The sequence below is a fragment of the Nuphar pumila genome, chromosome 8, assembly GCF_984573655.1.
Source record: "Nuphar pumila chromosome 8, dmNupPumi1.hap1.1, whole genome shotgun sequence".
Classification (NCBI taxonomy): domain Eukaryota; kingdom Viridiplantae; phylum Streptophyta; class Magnoliopsida; order Nymphaeales; family Nymphaeaceae; genus Nuphar; species Nuphar pumila.
Genome location: NC_143256.1, coordinates 121,397,834 through 121,419,508, shown reverse-complemented (window position 1 = coordinate 121,419,508; position 21,675 = coordinate 121,397,834). Strand labels below are relative to the sequence as shown.

Sequence of the window (21,675 nt, the reverse complement as noted above, 5' to 3'; positions counted from 1 at the left end):
AGGATCTAACATTATTAGGGATTTTCATTATTGATTTGTTGAATGTGTTCATTTTGTGGCATCGACTCCTGGTATTATGCAAGTTGTATTCTTCTCTCATGGAAGTCCGTGAAATTTTATTATGATTGGCTGAAGTTTAGTCGGCTGGACTGGATTGACTATTTTTAGCTAGAAAGATGGGGGTCCGGGATGTTAAATTATGTACATAATCATATAATGTAATATATATATTTTATATATATATGGTGATACATATACATATATTAATATATATGTATATGTATCTACTCAAATATATATATATATATAAAATATATATTTCTATTTGTTTAGTCATAAGGGTAGTTTAGTCTTTTCCTCTATTTTTGCGCACATTCACTTTATGGATGTGATTGTAATTATTTTTATTTTTTCTTTTTGTTTTTTTCATTTCTTTTTGTATGTGTACCAAAAAGGTACCTTGGGGGGCCCACCAACATAGTCGTTGGGCCCTCTCCAACGGTCACATTTGTGACCGTTGGAGGGGCTCCAACGACTATGGGTGGAGCCCCTCCAAGGCCCCTCTTGTGGTGTTATAAATATGGGCTCTCCCCTTTGTATTTTCTCATGTCAAAGCCCAAGTTCTCAATAAATTGATTCCATTATTTTTATGCCTTTGTGCATTTGTGAGTTATTTGTGGGTTGTGCTTTTTGTGCACAAGTGTTCTAAAGTGTTCTTATTGTGCTTTCGTGGTGGGTTCAATATCAAGAATATTAAGGTCTTGATATTAGTATCTTGTTGGAGATACTTTCACATGGTATCAGAGCCTCGTTGGAAGAAAGAAGATCGTGTATCTCGCCTCTTGTGAAGCACCTCGAAAATCGTGCCCTCAAGCTAGTGAAGTTTTTGAGTAAAGCATTTGCTCCGGGGAATGTTTTAGAAGCAACTTTTGTCAAGAAAAGGTTGAAAATCCGTTAAGGTACGCTTTATTTTTCATCTTCTTCTCTCCATAATGGGTGAAAAAGACTCCCACTTCTCCCTTGGTTTTTAACTTAGTGGTTCAAACTACCATGTTTGGGCCGGCAACATGGAAGCCCATATCAAAGGGAAAGGTCTTTGGGGTTATGTTCAAGGTTCCATATCGGAACCCGAACCCAAGCTTTTTATTATAGAGAAAGGGGAAATCAAAATTCTTGAAGGAGAAGATAGACAAAAGGCCTTAGAAGAATATTCCAAAAGGCATGATGAGTGGGAAATGAAGAACTTCAAAATATTGTCTTGGATTTTTTCGTCCGTAGAAACCAAGATCAATGCCAACATCATCAAATTTAAAAGGGCCTCCGAAGCTTGGTTATACCTTGAAAAAATGTATACGTCAAGGGACTTGTCTCACAAATACTACCTCCAAAAGAAAGCCTTGACTCTTCAACAAAATGATTTATCTATTCGGGAATATTTTGCCGAATTATCATCTATTTGGGACGAGCTTGCCATGCTCGAACCAAAATGGAGCGGAGAAGCTATTGAGTTAAGGCACAAACAACTTGAGGAAGATCGTTTCTTCAACTTCTTAAATGATCTTAGACCCGAATTTGAGCAAATTCGGTCCTCCCTTCTATCGGCTTTTACCTCCCCATCTATTGAAGATGTCATCACCAAGCTAAGTGGTGAGGAAACACGTATGGGGATTAGTAAAAATAACCCAAGCATTCTTGCTACACCTTCTCAAAATGACTATGAAGTGGTCAATGCCGTGTCAAGACCCGGTAATAATTTGAAGACCTACAAACCGCCCCATTTCAAAAATCAAGGGCAAAATGATCGATATGGCAAGAGAGATTATAGCAAAATAACTTGCCATTTTTGTAAAGAACCGGGACATATCAAACCCAATTGTCCCAAATGGAAGAAATTCCTCGCCGCGGCTTTAGCATCCCAATCGGAGGAACGACCTTCAACATCAAATGAACCTCTTTCGCTTCATCAAATTATGGATGCTCTTCAACCTCTTCTCAAAGGAGGCACTTCTGGAGCCGCCATGTCATCTTCTTCCTCTCTTGGTAAGACATCTTGGCTACTTGATTCTGGTGCTTCGTTTCATATGACTCTAAGTCATTGTTTTCTTTCTAATTATTCTGAAAATCGCCTTCCATCTTTTGTCTCAACCGCAGATGGAACCCCTCTTGAAATTAAAGGAATGGGCAATTTTGAAAAACAAGACTTTTTTATCCCAAAAATTCGTCTTATTCCAAAACTAAACTTAAGTTTACTTTCCGTTTCTCAACTCTCGGACTATGGTTGCGATATAAAGTTCTCTTCTAATAAATGTTGGATACAGGATCGCCAGTCCGGGAAATTGATTGGGGAAGGCTCTAGGAGAGGAGACCTCTACTATGTTGATTTTCTTAAAATTCCCAAGAATCAATTTTGTAATGTTGCTCAAAACAAAGATATTCATGTATGGCATAAGAGATTGGGTCATCCCAACATTGTTAAAATCTCTTATTTGCCTTTTATTAAGCATCTTTGTAATGAAAATTTTGTTTGTAATGAATGTATTCTTGGAAAAATGAGAAGTCTTCCTTTTCCTCAAAGATCCATGTTTACAACAAAACCTTTTGAAATCGTTCACTCCGATGTATGGGGTCCAGCTCCGGTGATATCCAAGGGAGGCTTTTCTTACTATGTTATCTTTGTGGATGATTTCACTAGGTTTAGTTGGATATATTTTCTTAAACATAAATATGAAGTTTTTTCAACTTTTAAAACATTTCATATGATGGTTTTAAATCAATTCAATGGAAATTTTAAAATTTTTAGAACCGATTCGGGTGGCGAATACCTTTCCAATGAATTTAAAAGCTATCTTGAAAACTATGGAATTCTTCATCAAAAGTCTTGTCCCAAACCCCCCCAACAAAATGGGTTGGCTGAACGGAAACATAGGCATATTATTGAAACCACACGAACTTTGCTCATTTCTCAAAATATACCGAAAAAACTTTGGGCGGAGGCCGCTCTTACTTCTGTCTATCTCATAAATAGACTTCCATCTAAAAACTTGAACAAGATTTCCCCGTTTGAAAAATTATACGAAAAAACCCCTGATTATAGCAGGTTAAGGGTTTTTGGATGTAAATGTTTTGTCCTTACTGATAAAAATGACAAACTCTCCCCTAAGGCCATTCCTTGTGCCTTTCTTGGTTACTCTGAAACTCATAAAGGTTTTCGCTGTTATGATGTTAAGAGTGATAAACTTTATGTTTCCAGAAATGTAAGCTTCTTGGAAAATGTTAGTGGTTTCGAAAAACTTGAAACTAATGATGAGAATATAGATTATTCTTTTCTGTTTGATTTATTAATTGAAGATGATGATACTAGCGATGATGAAACAAATCAAAATGATGAAACTCATACTGATCAACCCATTAATGAAGAACCACATAGAGATCCTATAACCTACTCTCATAGAGATAGGAGTACTTTTAGAAGTGCCCTCGAAAGATATGATAGTGAGTCTACCCCTTCAAGTGAAGGAAATCTTCGTAGGACCGAAAGATCAAGAAAACCCTCTTCTAGGTTCATCTCATATGAGTCTTTTTCACCAAAATATAGAGCCTGTCTAAGCGCCATCCACTCGTACATAGAACCTAGGGATTTTGAGGAAGCACGAAAATACCCAGAATGGATAGTTGCTATGAATAATGAACTTGAAGCTCTAAAGAAAGCAAAAACCTGGGAGTTTCAAGACCTTCCTAAAGATAAGAAAGCAATAGGGTGTAGATGGGTGTTTAAAGTCAAAACTAAGAGTGATGGGTCTCTTGAGAGATATAAGGCCCGCTTAGTTGCAAAAGAATATGGTCAAAAATATGGGATTGATTATGAGGAGACTTTTGCCCCCGTTGCTCAGATGGTCACCGTCCGATGTCTTATAACCGTTGCTTCAATAAATAAATGGAACATCTATCAGATGGATGTTAAGAATGCGTTTTTAAACGGAGATCTAAACGAAGAAGTATATATGGATGCTCCTCCTGGAATGGAGTATCCTAAAGGGAAAGTGCTTCGTCTTCGGAAAGCACTGTATGGTTTAAAACAAGCTCCCAAAGCTTGGTATGATAGGTTCAACTCTGTGATGTTAGATAATGGTTTTTCATCATGCTTTACTGATACTGCTTTGTTTGTTAGAAAGTCTAATGCAGGGATTGTTATTCTGTTGCTATATGTGGATGACATGCTTATTACTGAGAGTGATTCTAAAGGGATGAAAAGCATAAACTCCATGTTAAAGGATAAGTTTGAAATGTCTGACTTGGGTTTCTTAACTTATTTTTTGGGTATTGAGGTTGAATACTCTCATAAAGGGTATTTTTTGTCTCAAACTAAGCTTGCATCTGAGATTATTGACAGGTCAGGTATTACAGATGATAAAGTTTGTGAAACTCCTGCTATAGTAGGAGCAAAAATGAAGATTGATGATGGTGTTCCTCTCTCCGATCCTACTCCCTACAGGCAACTAGTAGGCTCGTTGATGTATCTAAGTATCACCAGACCAGATATCTCACATGCGGTGCATACGACAAGTCAATTTCAGCATGCACCAACTTCTGTTCACATGGGTGCTATCTTGCGTGTCGTGAGATACCTAAAGCACACTATTAATAAGGGAGTTTTTCTGTCTTCCTTTTCTGAGTTAAAATTAATTGCTTATACTGACTCTGATTGGGGAGGTGACCCAAATAACCGTCACTCCACCACTGGTTTTTGTGTATTCTTAGGGGACTCATTGATCTCATGGAGATGCAAGAAGCAGCAAAAGGTATCTCTATCATCAACTGAAGCTGAATATCGTGCCATGGCGACTACTACCATGAAAATTGTTTGGATTCATCAGTTGCTGGAAGATATGGGAATCAAAATTGAAGGGCCTACCAAGCCTTACTGTGACAACAAAAGTGCGATTTATATTGCTAAAAATCACACTTTTCATGAGCGGACCAAACATATAGAGATGGACTGTCACTATGTTCGGGAGGCGTATCTCCAAGGAATCATTGACCTTCCATATGTCACGTCCGAGTATCAGTTGGCGGACTTCTTCACTAAAGCCTTGTGTGCTCCGCGCTTCAACTTCCTTCTTAGCAAACTCTCGGTCATCCTGCCCTAAGTTTGAGGGGGGGTGTTAAATTATGTACATAATCATATAATGTAATATATATATTTTATATATATATGGTAATACATATACATATATTAATATATATGTATCTACTCAAATATATATATAAAATATATATTTCTATTTGTTTAGTCATAAGGGTAGTTTAGTCTTTTCCTCTATTTTTGCGCACATTCACTTTATGGATGTGATTGTAATTATTTTTATTTTTTCTTTTTGTTTTTTTCATTTCTTTTTGTATGTGTACCAAAAAGGTACCTTGGGGGGCCCACCAACATAGTCGTTGGGCCCTCTCCAACGGTCACATTTGTGACCGTTGGAGGGGCTCCAACGACTATGGGTGGAGCCCCTCCAAGGCCCCTCTTGTGGTGTTATAAATATGGGCTCTCCCCTTTGTATTTTCTCATGTCAAAGCCCAAGTTCTCAATAAATTGATTCCATTATTTTTATGCCTTTGTGCATTTGTGAGTTATTTGTGGGTTGTGCTTTTTGTGCACAAGTGTTCTAAAGTGTTCTTATTGTGCTTTCGTGGTGGGTTCAATATCAAGAATATTAAGGTCTTGATATTAGTATCTTGTTGGAGATACTTTCACACGGGATTGGTAAGCTCAACCACCTTCCTTAGCCTATGCGAAAACTTACACTTTTGCTCGGAGAATACATGAAATGTTATCTTAGCATTTCATTGTACTGGTTGTGCATTTATGAATGAGGTCATGGCTCAGTCAGTGATATTTTTGATGAGCACGTGTAATTTATGAGCACACTCACACACTCAAAGGAGATATGCATGGGTTAATACACGTATGTGATGTAGGTGACACACGTAGTGAAGATGCATATGATTGAGATATGACATGCTTATGATTGTGTTAGGGTTGCATGAGTGCACATGCATTTGGCACATGTTAGCATGATTTTTAGTTTGTAACATGTGAGGTATTTGATGTCTAATAATATGTCATGGCAAAGTTGTTTTGATATAGGCGCATACATGATATGAATGTGTGCAACCCTGAAGTTTCAATTGCTGAATCTGGGTTATGTTCATGTGTGTGGATGTTAACACATGAAAAGGTTTTCTGTGCCTATATTGATGGGACATGTTTATTTGTCGTGCATTTATGGATTTGTTTTCAGTGCATGTGCATACACGAAATCGATGTGTGTTTAGCATGTAAAATCATGTATAAATGCCCTTATGTGCTTATGGATGATGGATGAATGCATGTGTGTTAAGTGATTACATGAAAGCACTTACACATGGATGATGAACACCTGCATATGACTGTGGAAGCTCATGCACATTGTTAAAATGGTATGAATGAATGTGCATTTGGAATTATGTTGGTATTATTGCATACATTGCAAGTTATGATTTTTGCCTACGATGCATCGATGGTCTAGATGAATCATCACATGCCTGGAGAGCCTTGAGCTTGAGTTTGCTTTTTCTTTAATTGTTTAAATGCATCGCAAAAATCATACTTTATATTATTGTTCTATATTGCACTGTTCGATGTGTTTCCACGGGCTGGAGTCTCGTGATGGTTCTCGCAGGGGTTGATGCGAGCTTTTGCCTTGTCTTTGCATGTGGAACTGCAAAATTCAATAATTGGCTCTTAATAAAAAGATAATGAATAAGAACAGTGTAATATACGTTCTGGGATATCTCATCTGGAGTATGAGAATCTTAGATCCGGTCTTGGGGAGACTGTGAGGATACAAAAACTTCGTGTGCTGTAATTTTGTCCCCTGAACCTGATATTGAGGTTCTTTCTCCTGGCCACGGTTTTAGGGAGAGTCCGCCACTTTACCCGGGAGTGGTGTGTTGGTCACAGTTGTGAGTTTGTTTGGTACCAAGGAAGTGACACTTGTGGGCGTGGGGTGTCCCTTGTGTCCCCGACATTAGATGTGGAGGTCTAATGTTCCGATGTATGGTGTTGTTTCTTGATATCGGTCGAGGGCTAAGGTGAAACCAATAATAAAATACAAATTGTGTGTTAAGCTACCCTGGGAACCTACTTGACCTCGGGGTTTGTACCCGTTTGGTGTATCCGCGGGCAACAGTAATTAAAAAGAGGAACTTAAATTGTATGCATTTAATAGGGCATGCATATGGAAATGGAAACTTAAGGAAAGATAATAAGAGGATTCATGCATTACACATAAGTCATGCATTTTTCTGCTATGCATTAGAACATGCATATGTTATCTGTTTCCTTAATTGTTATATGTTGGTGGATGCGTGATGTTTAACTTTTAATGTATATTAAATGTTTTGTACTAAAATTGTGCATCATGGTATGGTTTAATGTTTCTTTATGCATAATGGATGTACCTTGTGGGATGAATGCGTACCTGGATTGCATTTCTTTGAATAATTGTGTGGATTCGTATTGTGGTTGTGGGATATGTAATTGCTGCTATCAATGTTACCTGCCAGTTAGCTTATGATAAATTGTTGACTGTTGTAGCATAGACCTTTACTTATCCTTGTACGTGCTGAAAATCATACATGACACCCATATCACATACTGGATTCATGATATACCACATTAAAAGTTACAGATTTCCTACTTAGACAGTTGTAGTCTAATTCCTATAAATTTCAGGTAAAGAGTTGAAGTTAGGAGCGGCTGCTGGATGAGGTTTCGATCGGGATTTTGGATTTACTGTTCCAAGGATAGTGTGAGAACTCTGATCTTAATTTTCATTGATATTGAAATGAAAAGAATGTTTTGGTCTTGCTCCACCTGTAATGTTCTGGAATGCTTAACCCTATGGTATGACTTGTTTCCGCTGTATTGAAAAAAAAATTCTTTAAAAATTGGGGTTTAGATTTCGGGGCGTTACACAGGCTTCTCGAATATTCAAGAAGCCGGGTCTGGGCTCGGGTCCAGGTACAGCTCGGGTCCATGGGAGGCTATGGAAAGAGAAGGAGAGGTGAGATGAGACCCCAACGTCGGGGGCTCTGGCGCAACCGGCGATCGGACGAGAGGAGGTGACAAGGAAGTCGGCGTCACGGTCGTCGGCGGCTCTGGTCATCGGTGGCCCCGGGGGACGAGAGGAGACAAGAGAGGCAGAGAGGAGAGAGACGGTGGCGAGGGGTTTTGCCCCTCGCCCAAGGTGCCTGTGTCTTTTTAAAGACATAGGCTTCTCGAATATTTGAGAAGCCGGGTCTGGGCTCGGGTCCAGGTCCAGTTCGGATCCGACGCAGCGGACCGACAACGACGCATATCCGACACGTGCCTAGCACGTGTTCGACATGTGTCTGATACGTTTTTTTTTAAGGGCTCTACACCAGGTGTTGGATCTTACCTGGGAATCAGGACTGGGCTTTTAAATTTTTTTATTTATTTTTTAACTGGGTCGGGAGGCAGGACTGGTCCGCCTTTGGTTGGGACCTCCCTAACAGCTCTATTTCTATCCGTTGCGGATGGCCCCTAGGCCCTATCTGGCTCTGTTGTGTATATATTAGGGTCTGAACCCCTTTGTAAATTGCATGCTTGTCTTAATCTCAGTAACAACTTCTATATTTTTTACATTGTCTCTTGCCCAATTGTGGGTTTGTGCTTGTGTGCTTATATTGACCCATAAGTGGTCCTTGCTTTTGCACGCTTTTGTGTGCTTGTAAAGCCCATAAGTGGCATCCTATTACTATTTTTTGTATTTCATGACATGGTATCAGTGCGTTAGGTATATTTGAAGTGAATGAGCGTTCATTAAGAGTACGTGACAGAGGGATTGAGTGATAGTGAACTTCATTGCTTTGTTATTGCATGATACTTGTTTAAGTGCTAGAATGGTAAGTTGATTATGAAAATTGTTATTGTGATAATCTTCTGAAATTGTGCATGAATTTGGTTTATGCTATTTCATTACTGTTTGAATTTTTAGAGGAATTCGTACAAAGGACTTTGGTTCTTACACGTTTTCAAATTTTTTTTACAGGTCTGGGTACACAGTGATGGGATGACTTGCTAGATAGGGGCTGCAAGCTTTGCGTGATATGTCATGGGTTCTTGATAGAGTGACTCCTTGACGTATACGATTTTCTATTTCAGTTTATTTGACATTCATTCAATTGATTAATAAAATGATTATTTCTTCGTTGATTCAATGCACCGTTTGATGTGGTTTGGTATATATTAAATCTGTGAGACCCTGGATACTTGGGTTTTGTTTCTGCAATTGTTTAAAAAAAAATCACTTTTTACGAGGATAGGTTGAGGTCATTATAGAGTTGGTATAAGAGTCAGACCACCAAACTATGTATTAAACTATTTTTTTGGGATACCAAACTTTTTTTGTATAAGACAAGGTTGGTATTTGAGACCTGTTAGATCTGTCAGAACCATTATAAAAAGGTCATGACTCGTATTCCAGAAGCAATCTACATTACTGGTAAGAGCTATTTTGTATATTTGTCCTTACTGTTTTGAAATTGCTGAATTTTTATGTTGTTGGCCATAGGGATAATTTTATTTAATTCCATATGTGTGAATTAAATTGTTGTGTTTGTTGTTATGGATCAATCTTAAAAGGGTAGGTTTGATCAGGGTACGAATTTCTAATAAATCTTTATGTGATAGATGTTCACCCGTGCCCCAACTTCGTCTTCTGGCGCTCCAGCTGATTGGCTGAAGCAGAGGGACTTTTTCACGAATGCTCTCAACACCCTGGCAACGATTTTGACTATGCACATCCAGGTGTAGGCGATGTAGCAGACGACGTGTGTCCACCCGCCGAGGTTACTACGAACCCCTATGCAATGACGTTTGAGAAGTTCTTGATGTTGGATCCGCCAACCTTCTCAGGGAAGGCTGACCCAGAGGCAGCTGAGAGTTGGGTCAAGGAAATAGAGAGAGCTTTTCGCGTTCTGTCTATGCTCGAGGACATGCAGACTGATTTTGGCATGTTCCGGTTGGAGGGCGATGCCAAGAAGTGGTGGGATACCCTGCGATGGGTGAAGTACGCATGTGTGGAGGATATCCTCTGGAAGATGTTCAGTGCGGAGTTCCTGGACACATATTTCCTTGTTTATGCCCGCGAGCGTATGTAGTAGCAGTTCCTCGAGTTGGTTCAGGGGAACATGAGTTTGATGGAATATGTTAAAATATGCTATATATATTTATATATATAGATTATGGCACATACACATATATACTTTACATATATATGTCTATGTGTCTATCTACATATATAAATATATGTATTCCCTTTGTAATACCCACTAGGGGTAAAATAATCATTTTACTATTTCAGGCCACATGTATATTCTTTTTCCTTTTCCCCTTCTTTTTCTTTTTCTTTTTCCTTTTTCCTTGGAAAAACCCCCCTTAAGAGACGTTGGAGCCTCCAACGATCACATTTGTGACCATTGGAAGGGCTCCAACGTCCCTTAGGAGCCCTTCCAAGGGTCCTTTCCTTGTGCCTATAAATAAAGGGGTTTTCCCCCATTGTATGTATGCTTCTTTGAAGCCTTCTTGAGTGAAATATATTTTTTCCTCTTCTTTTGGGTGTTTTGCCACTTTTGTGGCTTTGTTGTAATCTTGCCTATTAGTGGCTATTTGTGTATGTGCGTGCTCTCTTAAAGATATCGCTCCTCTTATTTGACACTTCATTACATGGTATAAGAGCAAGGTTATGAAAGCTTCATTGGATCCTCTCTTGACAAGTAATATCTCTTCTCTCCCTTGCTTTCAAAACTCTTTTTCTATAAATGGCCAACAATGATGCAAAAATCAATCTCTCATTCAAATTGAATAGGACCAACTATCGTATCTGGGCAGCCGCCATGGAAAATAACCTCAAAGGTAAAAAACTTTAGGGTTACGTGTGGAACCGTTCCGGAACCACAATTAAAATTAACCAAGTTTGAAGGCAATAAAGAAAGAGCATTGAATGAAGAAGAAAAGGAGAAAGCTATTCTTGACTTCTCTTCAAAAATGGAAGATTGGGAAAGTGAGCATGCTAAAATTTTAGCATGGTTCATGAATAATGTTGAATTAAAAATTTGTGCAAATCTAGCAAAGTTTAATAAGGCCAATGAAGCTTGGTTCTTTATGAAAGGCATGCACACTCAAAGAGATCTTGCTTGACATTTCTTCTTACAAGAAAAGGTAAGAGAAACTAAGCAAGGTGATATGAGTATTAGGGACTATTATAGTACCCTATCTTCTTTATGGGATGAACTTGTCTTTCTCGAACCACAATGGGAAGGTAGTGCTATTGCCACGAGGTAAGATCAAATGGAGAAAGAATTTTTTTTCCAATTTATTCATGGGCTTCGTCCCGAATTTGAACAATTAAGAGAATCCCTTCTTCATAGGGCTTCTATTCCTCTAAGTGACATTTTGGCTGATTTATGTCAAGAAGAGACTCGTTTGGTTGATGAAGTTCATGTCGTGTCTAGACCTGACAACAATGTAAGGCCATACAAACCACCCCATTTTTTGAAAAATAATGGTGGTGGAGGAAGAAAAATTATTTGCCATAATTGTAATGAACCGGGCCATATTCGCCCAGATTGCCCCAAGTTCAAGAAAAAGGTAGCTTCCGTTGGAGGAATTCCTCCAAATGAAGATTCAAAGAAAGATGGAGACATAAAGGAGTCAATTGCTCATCTTACCAAAACTCTACAACAATTCATGAAGATGAACTCCACTCCATCATCCTCTACACCATTCACTTTCGGTGCCGAAGAGTTGACTCTCACTCAACATAAGTATACCATTGATGTTCTCAATAAAGCGGGTATGAAAGACTGCAAACCCTTGGGAACTCCTAGCGTTCTTCATCAAAGGCTTAACTCTCAAGACGGGGATCCATTTGATAATCCCACACAGTACCGTAGCATAGTGGGTATGTTACAATACTTCACTTTTACTCGCCCTGATATAGTATACTCCGTGAATCAAGTATCTCAGTTTATGCATGCACCATGTGAAGGGCATATGGAAGCAGTTAAACAGATACTTCGATACCTGAAGGGAACGGTTGGGGATGGCCTCTTATATAAGAGAAAAACCAATGGGCAAAATGCACATGAGATCACTGTTTATTCTGATGCAGACTGGGCGGGAGACCCAGATGAACGCAAATCAGTATCCAGCTATTGTGTGTTTGTTGGGATGAATTTGGTTTCTTGGAGTAGTAAGAAACAAAAAGCTGTTGCCAGATCCAGTACAGAGGCTGAATACAGGTCAATGGCAGCCGCCACTGCTGAAGCTACTTGGATTAGACACTTACTGACAGAAATAGGAGAATCGATCTCTCGATCACTTCTTTTGTGTGACAACCAGAGTGCCATTAGTATGTCTTTTAATCCAATCCATCACAGTCGTGCCAAACATATTGAAATAGATCAACATTTTGTGAGACAAAAGGTAGAAGAGAAAGAGATTGAGCCTGAATTTGTACGAACTACAAATCAAGTGGCGAATATATTTACAAAAGGATTGACAAAAGACAGATTTTGGATGTTAAAAGACAAGTTGTTCATGGTTCAAGATTATGCACAACTTGAGGGAGGGTGAAAAGAAGTGTATTCCCCATGTCACGGGTCACGGATCTGGAGATCCAGACCCGTGATCATTGCCTTCTCATTAATGGCATGATGTAATTTATTCTTTTGTTATAAGGGTACTTTTGTACCCTAATATCTGTAATAGTATATTATTATAAAGAGGTTAATACAGCAGCTGGCCCTACGAAACAAGTGGGGTATCGGTTTTCTCCCAGTTCCTCTCTCCCTCTCTATCTCTCTCTTTGTTTCTCAGCTTTCACGCAGGGAAGGACGAGAACATTGGAAATCTTTCACCTAGCACGACACCAATTTCACCCGCACCGTACTGCATGGCACCTGCATGACTGGTTGATCTGAAGAAGCAGCTGTAGAAACTTCTTGATAAGGGTTTCAACTTGTGGTGTACCAGTTCTTCTTGTCAAGAAGAAGGATGGGTTCATGTGACTCTGCATAGACTATCGCATGTTGAACAAGGTAACCATGAAGAACAAGTACCCTTTGCCCAAGATTGATGATTTATTTGACCAGTTATGTACGACAAAGGTGTTTTCTATGATCGATCTTTGCTCCGAGTACCATCAATTGTAGATCAGGGCAGAGGATATTCTGAAGACTGCATGCAAGTCTAGATACTGGCACTACGAGTTCATGGTGATGTCTTTCAGACTGACCAATGCCCCTACAACGTTTATGGACTTGATGAATTGAGTCTTCAGTTTGTGGTTGGATTCGTTTGTCATTGTGTTTATCGATGACATTCTGATCTATTCTGGGAGCGTAGAGGAGCACCGAGAGCATCTGCAAATCGTGTTGCAGACATTGAGAGAACATAAGTTGTATGCTAAGTTCTCGAAGTATGAGTTTTGGCTTGACAGAGTGATGTTCCTCGGTCACGTGATCTAAGAGAAAGGTGTGAAAGTTGATCCAGCAAAGGTGGAGACAATGTTGTCTTGGGAACAGCCGAAGACAGTTTCAGAGATTAAGAGCTTCTTGAGATTGATGGTGTAATATCACGTATTTTCACACTTAGCCATTTTGAGATTTTTTAAAAAATTTAGCTAAGTTTGGGAGAAAAATCGTTTAAGCCTCAATTTTAGATCGATGTTTTTGAGTCTGGGTTTGACCCAGGTCTCAATTTCTATGTCTAAACGAGCCAATCGAAATGTGAGAAAAAGTTTTATTTTTGATCTTTAAATTCAAATAAAATTCAGGTTATTTTCGGGTTAAATTCAGAATTTGATATTTGTGTAATATGTCGTTGGATGCGTCTCGGAATTTTGAGCACAACGATATTTTATTTTTTCCGATTCGGGATACGGTTGAGCTGAAAATCGCATTTTTCTAGAAATTGAGCAGTTTGTCGGGTTGGATTCAGATTTGGATCGGACCGAATCTGAGGGATTTGATCCAAATTAATATGGATTTGGACCCTATCCTAGACCCATATTAATATGGATTTGATCCAGTTTAAAACCCATTTGGATTTCGGATATGGATTTAGGTCTTGGATCCGGATCCGGATTCAAATCTATGCCCAACGATTTTTCTAACTTTAAATTCATCAAAAACCTTTAAATTGGGGTTTATTTATGTTAAGAAGCCTTCCGCATTAATTTGATAATTTTTGGAAATTTATTTATAATTTACTATTAAATAAATAAATAAATAATTTAATGCAATTCCGAAAATTTATTTTGGGGTTTGTTTAAGACTCTTGAAAGATCCTTTAAACATGTATGGAAGAGTTCAAGAGGATTTGAGAGACTAAGAGTTCTTTTTTAACACAATTTTAAAAAGTCAAACTTGAAGAGTTTTAAAATTTTTAGAAAAACTCATAAAGAAGAGTTTTAATTTTTGAGAGTTCTCTCCCTCTCCGGCCCTTTTAGATGGGCTGGAGAAGGGAGGGGCGACCTCCCCTATGGGGGCCTATAAAAAGACTTCAAAAAGAGAGAGAAAAGAGAAAGAGAAGGAAAAAAAGAAGGGGGAGAGAGAAAGTGAGGAAAAGAGAGGTAAAAGGGGGAAGAAGATGAGAATATTTGACCTTTTTCAGCCATCAATCCACCTTCCACCATTGTTTTCTTTGTTTTAGATTCATGGTACGGGTTTCTCTCTTGTTTCGGATGAGAAAAAGAACATGGATTGGATTTTCATGTGATGTTTTTTTATAAAAGTCCATGGAAAAAGAGCAAATCTAGTTATTTACTCTAAAATACATGGACAGGGTTTTGTAAATCCTCTTTCATGGAGGTATTTTCGATTTTTATACACCTAGCAATAAAGAAATTTCTGTGCATGGCATATTTACACCAAAACAGAATTTTATTTTATGGTAAATACAGTTTATTATGTGTTGTTCATGATAGATTTGGTTTTTCATGAATATTCTGTTGAAGGAACATTAGATGTTGTGGTTTTTTTATAAAAGTCCATGGAAAAAGAGCAAATCTAGTTATTTACTCTAAAATACATGGACAGGGTTTTGTAAATCCTCTTTCATGGTGGTATTTTCGATTTTTATACACCTAGCAATAAAGAAATTTCTGTGCATGGCATATTTACACCAAAACAGAATTTTATTTTATGGTAAATACAGTTTATTATGTGTTGTTCATGATAGATTTGGTTTTTCATGAATATTCTGTTGAAGGAACATTAGATGTTGTGGTTTCGGGTTCATGAACGCATGTCATATTGATAAAATTTGATTCTGCATGTGTCCTTGTACTAAGCATAAGAGTAAATGCATATGCATGAAGTATATCTATTTGAGAAATCAAGATAGTAGGGTCAGGCATGCTCATATGCATGAAGTATATCTATTTGAGAAATCAAGATAGTAGGGTCAGGCATGCTGAATATTCATATTAGGTAGATTCCTAGCATGATTTGAGTTGTTAGCATTCCAAATACGTCCATAGGCATGTGCTGGGCTGTATTCTGCTCAAAAAGAAAAGAAAAGAAAATAAAAGAAAGGAGTTTAATTTTTTTTGTGGCACTGGGGCAGTCAGCCCCAACCGACTGGGTCGGCTGGGTGGGTTTGGCTGTGTGCCCGATGCGGTCGATTGGGTTGGCTGGGTCACATGTATCCAAAATATATATATACTTTATGTATGTTAATGTAAGGTCCTAAAATCTATGTATAAATAAATATATATATATATATATATATATATATATATATATATATATATATATATATATATATATATATATATATATATATATATATATATGACGCTTGCATAACACATTATACGCACTGCCATGTGTTTGAAAATGTAATCTTCCTTTGAAAAGATGGTTTATGAAGCATGTCCGAATAATAACCAGATTCATGTATACTTGAATTGGTTCATGCATCTGTAGTCATTTTCATGATATGATTATGCTCGATTAATTCCAGTTCGGGTACCTGACAAATCCTTTTAGTTATGCTTACTGTTGGCACCCATTTGGACTTATAGAAATCCAGTCAATGCACAGATTTTCAGACCTTCTCTAATAATGGATTGGGTTTAATACATACATAAGAGTGATATATTTAGACATGCTTAGTCTTGTTTGGCATGCACATTACTAGTATAAATGCATAGTTATTTTTCATGTGCATACACATAATGAGAGTGATATGCTCATAGTGGTATGAGTGTCCTCATGCAAGTAAAAGAACGCTAGTTCCTAAATGCTTATGCTCGTCATATAATGCATGTTCGGGTTAGTGATGCATAGTTGTTTCCTACGCATGTGCATACATGAAATAGATATGTTTGTCATGTATGTGGCGACATGAATATTTACATGTTTAGTTGAATTGTTTCATAAATGAAAGCATGCATTGGACATGAATACATGTATTGAGTTAAAGCATGCAATGAATATGAAGTTGTGAACTCGTGCACATGCATATGAGTTTTATTGTTTCATGCACATCTTTAAATTTATATACATGAATGTGCATTGAAATGCATGTGGAAAGTGCATATTAGCATGTTATTCATGATTTTTGCATATGAATGCACTGATGATCAAATGGATCATCTACGCTGTGTGGGCCTTGAGCATGTGTTGCTCTTTGTTTTAGTTGTTTTTGGGAGGCAATGCAACAATGACGAGAGAAATGATGGAAGAAAGAAAATCATTTATCATAACTGTGGAGAACAAGGGCACATCAAACCATATTGCTCAAAATTCAAAGAAAAGAACGATAAAAGATTAGCTACTCTAGAGGCTTCTTAAGAGGACAAAGATGCAACCAATAGAGATCTAAAATCTGTTGGAAGCATGTCATTGTCCCAATTGAAGCCCTATAATCGCTCCTCAAAGGCTGTAGTTAAAGAGCTGATTAGGGCCAATCCTTGTTATGTTTCATAAAAGTGTTTTTATGATAAATGTAATATTATCTTCATTGTGACGATAAGAAAGAGGAGTAAATAAAGTATCCCATGTTTCATGCTGTAATGTTTCTTCTTCTACTTCTTCCTCTTCTTCTACTCAGAATCATCCCCATAAAACTTCAAACAATCATGTTCAACACCTTTAACTGAGAGAAGGATGATGATCATTATCATTGGAAAGGGCATTTCAGTTATTTTATAAAAATTGCAAAATGTGTATTAAATTCCCAAAGTGCAACTATAAAGTACTCTTTACTTTTTCTCTAACTACTTAACTACCCCTATTAGTGGCAATTAATGTATCACTATGGTAATTCAAAATTTGTTGGATGATAAAAATGGGTGAACTTGTAAATTTCCAAAAAGGTGTTTCTCTCTTTCTCTCTATACTTACATATACATATATAAATGTATGTATGTATGTTTGTATGCACATATGTATGTGTCATAAAAATATTAGCCATGTTTTGGGGAGAATTTAAGATTAGGATGTTTTTGTCAAAAAATGTTTTTTAAAGTCAAATTTATCAACAGAAAATTTGAATAACTTTGAAAAATAAAATTTTCAAGAAAATATTAACAATATATTTTCATTTGAGAGTCTTTAATTTATTATGATATTTTTGATTTTTTTTTTTATTTTAGAAATAATAATTCAGCCATGCAAATAATTAGAAAAGGTAGTGCTATTTGTGGCTAATTTATTATTATGGTACACATACATGCAGAAGATGCCACTTATGGGCTTACAAGACGCACAATAATGTGCACAACTAAGGACCACTTATGGATCTATGCTAAAACACAAGCACAAGAGCCATTTAGGGGCTAGAACATAACATAAAAAATATAGACTTTATTGAGGAAGCAATGCTAGAGACAAGCATACCAAACAAGGGAGGATAACTCCCTTTATATAGGCAATTGAGAGCCTATAGAGCTGTTGGGGAGCTCCCAACGGCTCTAATGGTCACAGACCATTATGCCTTCAATGCAATAAAAAATAAAAAATAAAAGAAAACAAATACAAAAAGACTAAAGTGCCCCCTAATGGGCACAACCTATTACATAACATGAAATGACCAAAATACCCTAATGGGTATAACCTATAACATAAATGTAGGAACATATATATACATATTTATAAGTATATATGCATATACATACTCTCTCTCTCTCTCTATATATATATATATATATATAAGAGAGAGAGAGAGAGAGAGTATGTATATGCATATATACTTATATAAAAATAAAATCTTCAAGAAAATATTAACAATATATTTTCATTTGAGAGTCTTTAATTTATTATGATATTTTTGATTTTTTTTTATTTTAGAAATAATAATTCAGCCATGCAAATAATTAGAAAAGGTAGTGCTATTTGTGGCTAATTTATTATTATGGTACACATACATGCAGAAGATGCCACTTATGGGCTTACAAGACGCACAATAATGTGCACAACTAAGGACCACTTATGGATCTATGCTAAAACACAAGCACAAGAGCCATTTAGGGGCTAGAACACAACATAAAAAATATAGACTTTATTGAGGAAGCAATGCTAGAGACAAGCATACCAAACAAGGGAGGATAACTCCCTTTATATAGGCAATTGAGAGCCTATAGAGCTGTTGGGGAGCTCCCAACGGCTCTAATGGTCACAGACCATTATGCCTTCAATGCAATAAAAAAATAAAAAATAAAAGAAAACAAATACAAAAAGACTAAAGTGCCCCCTAATGGGCACAACCTATTACATAACATGAAATGACCAAAATACCCTAATGGGTATAACCTATAACATAAATGTAGGAACATATATATACATATTTATAAGTATATATGCATATACATACTCTCTCTCTCTCTCTCTCTCTATATATATATATATATATATATATATATATATATATATATATATATATATAATGGCACTGCAACTATGTCAGCGAATTGCATTAAGGCCAACTGCTAACAAAAGTTTCTGGTCATACGTACAATAGGATGATAGTATAAACACTTTGTGTAGGGTGACCTTCATTCATTAGTACCTATGTCACATGGGTGCGGGTGCGGGTGCGACACGGGTGCGGAACAATTTCATAAATTTTGGACACGGGGACTCGGCTATATATATATTAAAAAAAAAAAAAAAAAAAAAAAAATATATATATATATATATATATATATATATATATATATATATATATATATATATATATATATATATATATATATAAGACTCGGTCAAAGTTGTGCCCATTAGGGGACAGGTGATGAGTTGTGAAGGCATTCTGTACACTTTCTTCATACAGGAATAATTCACTTTTGGGCATTTTCTTCATACACTGTAATAATTCACTTTCTTCGTACAGGAAAAAACCACAAAAACTTGAGTTGTGCCCATTCTGTACTTAAAACTTGAAAGTGTACAGGTTTTTTAGTTGTGATGGGTTTTTTTCCTTACAGCTGTAGCCCAGAAAATTTAAAAAAAAAAAAATTCAAAATTTTTTTTTCCAAAAAATGGACCAAAATGACCCTGGGTGAGTTGACCACACCCAGGGTCGGGTTGACCGAGTCCGAGCCGCACCCGTGTCCGCACCCGTGTCGGTGCGTGTCAACGCGGGTGCGGCGACCTTGGAGCCGAGTCCGTGTGACATAGATTAGTACACTATCTGTTTATCTCTTTCTTCTGAAATGTTCCTGTAAACTTCCAGAAGAAACTCCTGTTTTTTCTCTTTTTTATTTCAAATATTAAATCAGAAGGTTAAATCTATGCATGGTTAAGCATATCTTGTAGGATTTGGATAACTTTGTTTCCAAGTGTGTTGGTAGCCTTTGAAAAGACTGAAGAAAGAAGAATTGTGTAAAGCATCTTATGTTGGCTATATTTTTCCATAATTCTTCTGTTCCCTTAGATGTGAAGAATAGAGAATAATACTGCTGAATTTTCCTGTTCTTTCCCCTTTGTTAAATTATTTTGGTTATTTTCCTGGATGATTTCTGCTTAATAATGCTTTCATAATATGTTGATTGAATATTGGCTCAATGTATTGGACGATATTGCTACTTTACCTAAATATGGCATGCTTCAATACCCAGTCCACTTGGTGTATGGAATGGTTGCTTGATGTATTGGCACTTTGGGCTTTAGCTCATATTGGAGAACTCTCCAGGGCAAAGGAATTGCTCAATGCCATTAGATCTAGGTAAGTTGAAGCTCATGTGTATAATTTTTTCTGTCATTCATAACCTTATACTGTCATATTACTCTTAGGTTTCATTCAATGACTGCAAAGAAGCAGCAATCAATGCAGAGAGGAGTTCTGGTTTGTATATTTTTTTATTGGGCACATTTATACTTCATTTACTTTGGTTTTTGTACTGATTCACACCATCATAATTCTCTAGTCATTATTCTTTTGTTTTAAAAGATTTTTTTTAATGCTTTAACCTTTAAGAGGTTAGGCAGTTGTTTATGAAACCTTATGTAATTATTGGGGCATGATTATTATCTTATTGTGTGCCATAGTTGGCAAACTCGGCGAGTCAATTCATGACTCACCTGAGTTGGCTCAGTTTCAGCCTTAACCGAGTCAGAAAAACAATATAACTCGGTTAGGACCAAACTCGGCTGAGTCAATGCTGTGACTTGGCCGGTTCAGTCAAGATTCGACCGAGTTTATCATTGACTCAGCCCAGTTTTTCACTGCCATATAGGATAAATTGGTTTTGTTTAAAAATTCAAATTATTTAAAGCTTTCTATTTTTCAAAGTTCCTCCTGGCACTTTCCAAGAAAAATGTTTTCTATTATTGGTCATGGTTCTCGGTGGATGAGGGGAATAACATTCAATGTAGAGAGAGAGTTAATGATTAAATGATAAATATTAACATTTAATAATATAATCACAATAAGAAAGGGCGATTTTACCAAAGATGACACTATTCAATGCATCTTAAATCACTCATGCAATTTTTTGAAAGTTTCATCTTTAGAATACAAATATCATGATTAAATCGTGATATTTACATTTTATCAAATATATCATAATATTTTGTAAATATCACTCTATTTTACAATTTAAAATAGTCAACTAACATATCATGTTTTTCAGCAATATTTCATAATACATGTAACTTAAATTTTTTTCTCTCACAAAAAACAGTAAAAATATCTCTAATCTGTCACTACGTACATATTTATATAAAAATTCTAAGTTGCATGTATTATTATATATAAGAAATCACACTTATATGTTAATTTTATGAATTTTTGTATTATAAATTATATATTTGTTATTTATTTTTAATAAATTAATAAAAACCTTGAATCACCCAAGTCATCGAGTTGACTCACTCGAGTAGCCGAGCTACATGCAGCCGTTACGATACTGAGTCCCGAGGATGCCAACCATGCTATGTGCTCATATTTTAAATAGGTGTCTTTATTTGTAGAGGTATGGAGATATCATACATGATTAGTGATTCATGGAGTATTTCCTTCAAGAAAAGAAAAAAAATCATGTTTATTTTTATTTTTATTTGCAACAGAATTTTTTTCATGGGAGTATGAGATAGAGGTCA

General features: G+C 36.6%; 1 protein-coding gene across 3 annotated transcripts in view; it reads left to right on the top strand.

Moving 5' to 3' along the window:
* LOC149830469 (uncharacterized) overlaps positions 1 to 21,675 on the top strand; it is an 89,473-nt gene that overhangs the window by 35,059 nt on the left and 32,739 nt on the right. For 2 of the 3 annotated variants that reach the window (XR_016433877.1, XM_090016530.1), the window contains exons 9-10: positions 20,193 to 20,299; positions 20,368 to 20,419. The exons of the other annotated variant lie outside the window; for it this stretch is intronic. Coding sequence is in view for 1 of the 2 variants with exons in the window: in XM_090016530.1 (XP_089872656.1) it covers positions 20,193 to 20,299; positions 20,368 to 20,419 (159 nt within the window). In the remaining variant the exon portion in view is untranslated. The remainder of the gene's footprint in view (positions 1 to 20,192; positions 20,300 to 20,367; positions 20,420 to 21,675) is intronic. 3 annotated transcript variants of the gene reach the window in all.